General features: G+C 60.2%; 1 protein-coding gene across 4 annotated transcripts in view; it reads right to left on the bottom strand.

Annotated features, from left to right (window-relative positions):
* Positions 1-344: 344 nt before the first annotated feature.
* Positions 345-2,724, bottom strand: part of SFTPC (surfactant protein C) — a 5,900-nt gene continuing 3,520 nt past the window's right edge. The window contains exons 2-6 of one of the 4 annotated variants that reach the window (XM_011939819.1): positions 2,076-2,234; positions 1,605-1,727; positions 1,262-1,372; positions 750-908; positions 345-558 (exon numbers count right to left, since the gene is read on the bottom strand). In XM_011939819.1, the coding sequence (XP_011795209.1) occupies positions 768-908; positions 1,262-1,372; positions 1,605-1,727; positions 2,076-2,234 (534 nt within the window). In that variant the 3' untranslated portion in view covers positions 345-558; positions 750-767. Of the gene's footprint in view, positions 934-1,261; positions 1,373-1,604; positions 1,728-2,075; positions 2,235-2,724 lie in introns of all 4 variants that reach the window. The other 3 variants (XM_011939818.1, XM_011939820.1, XM_011939821.1) reach the window with 3 other exon arrangements.

Genomic DNA, 2,724 nt, shown 5'->3' with positions numbered 1-2,724 from the left:
CGCCGCCCCTGCCCCGCGCCCCCGCCTCGGGTCGGTCTCTCCGCCGGCGTCTCCCTCGCTCCCCTTCTCCGACCCTCTCTCTCTCGCGTCTCGCTCTCTGCGCTCTCTGTCTCTCTTGCTGTCTCGGTGTCTCTCCCTCCTCCGGAGACGCCGCTGGAGGGCGCCGAAAGCCCGTGGATGGCTCCCCGCTAGCCCCTCTCTCCCGCCGGCGTGGACCCAGTCCCCCAGCGCACTGGGACAGAGGCAGAATGGCAAACCCCACTCTGCTTTCCCAAGGCACTTCCCTTCCTGGCCGGCCCCTGCCAGGGCAGGACTGTGCCCTGCAGAAAGATAGAAGCAGACCCTTTGCTTTTCAATCAGGCTGCTTTATTCTGTTGTAGCAGGAGTTCCCGGGCCCCTGGGCACCACCTCTGCTCGCCCCCATCCTCTCCCCAAACTCCCATTTCTCCAGGGCCTGTCCCTGCGTTGTGGGCAGAAGCAGCTTCTTGCTCGTCTGCAAAAGCTGCAAAAGACCCTTTGCTCAGGGCGTTTCCTGTCCCCTTGGGGCTTCCACTGACCCTGTGAAGCAAAGGAATGTTGAAGATGGACAGAGGATGGGGGAGTGGGAAGTACCGGTCTGTGAGCCTCACCTCCCCTGAGCTCCCTGGATGACCCTGCTTCAGTGAATGCCCCAGCGCCTGGTCCGCGCGAGCGCTCCTCCACAGCCCGGGCAGGTGGCCCAAGCGCTCCCAGCGACCCTGGGATCACACCTGCTCAATTGAGGAGTCCTAGATGTAGTAGAGCGGCACCTCGCCACACAGGGTGCTCACGGCCATGCCCAGGAAGGCCGAGTCCCCTCTGGAGGGTGCTGAGCCTGCATCTCGCCCCTCCACCTGGTCCAGCTTAGAGGTAGGCACTGCGGGCTTGGCCTGCGGAGAGCATTCCATTTGGAATCTAGGAAGTGAGTTTGTATCCCGTGTGCAGCCCTTATTGTGGGACTTCAGGTATATCAGGCAATCTCTCTGAGCCTCAGTTTCCTCACCAGTAAAGAGGAGCTGTGCTAGAGTCAGAAGCCACCAGGTAGTGAGTGGACTCAGCTGAGCCCAGCAGCTTGGCAGTGGGGTGGGAAGGGAAGGAGTCATGCAGGGGAATAGGGAGAGGGGCAGTCAGCTGGCAACCAACAAGGAATGGTGCTTTACAGGTGACAAATAGCCACCATTCAGATGCTCCTCCCAGCAGCCCTGGGAGGGAGACAGCCCACTCCTTTCACCCACACACACACCTGGAAGTTCTGGACTTTTCTAGTGAGAGCCTCAAGACCGGGGATGCTCTCCGGAGCTGTCTTCATGATGTAGCAGCAGGTGCCAGGGGCTGGCTTGTAGGCGATCAGGAGCTAGGCACAGAATGCTGGAGATGATTCGGGGGTTCCTGCCCTGCTCTCTCCCTGACCCAGGTCCTTAGCCACCTCCCTCTAGGTTGGGCATGGGAGTTATACTAGAATCTGGGGTTCAGGCCAAAAGGGCTGGAGGAGGGGGAGAGATGGATGTGGATGAAGTGGCCCAGCTGGGTGGCTCTAGCAGAGCCTTGTCATTGGTCCCAGGGTCAGGAGGTCCGGGCATACCCACCCGCTGGTAGTCATACACCACGAGGCCAGTGGAGCCGATGGAGAAGGTGGCAGTGGTACCCAGGTGCCCACTCAGGGCCAGGTGTTGCTGGGCTTCCGGAGCCCCGATGCTCATCTCCAGAACCTGGGGAAAGGGCATGGAGCTGCCTGGTTTTCTCCTTTCCTACTCAGCCTGTGGTACCCATCCCCATACTCAGGCCTCTGTACTCAAATGCGCTTCCCTCTTTCCCGAGAGCTCAGAGAGGCTGAGTGGAACCAGGTGCTGGAGGGAGCCGGCTGTCCTGCTGTGGGGCAGGGGCCTTGTGGAAAAGCCTGGGCTGGGTTGCCCCCTGGTTTGTGCCTCTTTCCTTCTAGCTGTGCCCCTTGCCTCCTCCCCTCCACTCCCCTTGGACAGTTTCCTATCGCCCATCCCACCTAGCCCCTCTGTCCGGCATGTCCTATGCCCACTGCCGCCCCATCCCACACCTCTCACCATCTCCGTGTGTTTCTGGCTCATGTGGAGACCCATGAGCAGGGCTCCCACAATCACCACAACGACAAGGACCACCACCACCACCACGATGAGAAGGCGTTTCAGGTGCACCGGGCAGCAGGGGATGCCAAATCGACCCCGGGGAGCTGCGGAGTAGTCCTGACATGGTGGGGCAGGCAGGGAGACAGGCATGAGGTCATGAGGCTGTCCCCTCTTCTCCCTGCACAAGCTGGACACCCTCCCACGGCCGCCTAGGGCTGGACAGCCAGTGGGATGGACGGACAGGGAAGGGTTGAGGAGATCAGGGAAGGCTTCTTGGAGGAGGTGGCCTGGATTCTAACAAACCCATAGACACATAGAAGCTTAGAAGCAGGGTCTAGTTTTGAGGGACCCAAGAGAGCCTGCTTCACCTGTCTCTTCCTGCTGCGTCCCCCAGGACCCTGGCATCTCAGTCATGGTCAGCCCCTCTCTGTTCCCCAAGTGATCACCTCCATGTGGTGACACAAAGTCTCCCTCCTTCCTGGAATGCCTTCCACCTTCTCCGCCAGGTGAGCTCCTCCTTATTCTGGCTCTAGCTCATGTGTCGTTTTCTCTGTGAAGTGTCCCCTGACTTCTGAAGTTTTTCATGGCTTCTGACTCGGGGCTGTCT

Source organism: Colobus angolensis, unplaced genomic scaffold (genome assembly GCF_000951035.1).
Source record: "Colobus angolensis palliatus isolate OR3802 unplaced genomic scaffold, Cang.pa_1.0 Scaffold184, whole genome shotgun sequence".
NCBI classification, from domain to species: domain Eukaryota; kingdom Metazoa; phylum Chordata; class Mammalia; order Primates; family Cercopithecidae; genus Colobus; species Colobus angolensis.
The sequence above is the reverse complement of the archived record's forward strand: the minus strand, read 5'-3'. Positions and strand labels throughout refer to the sequence as shown.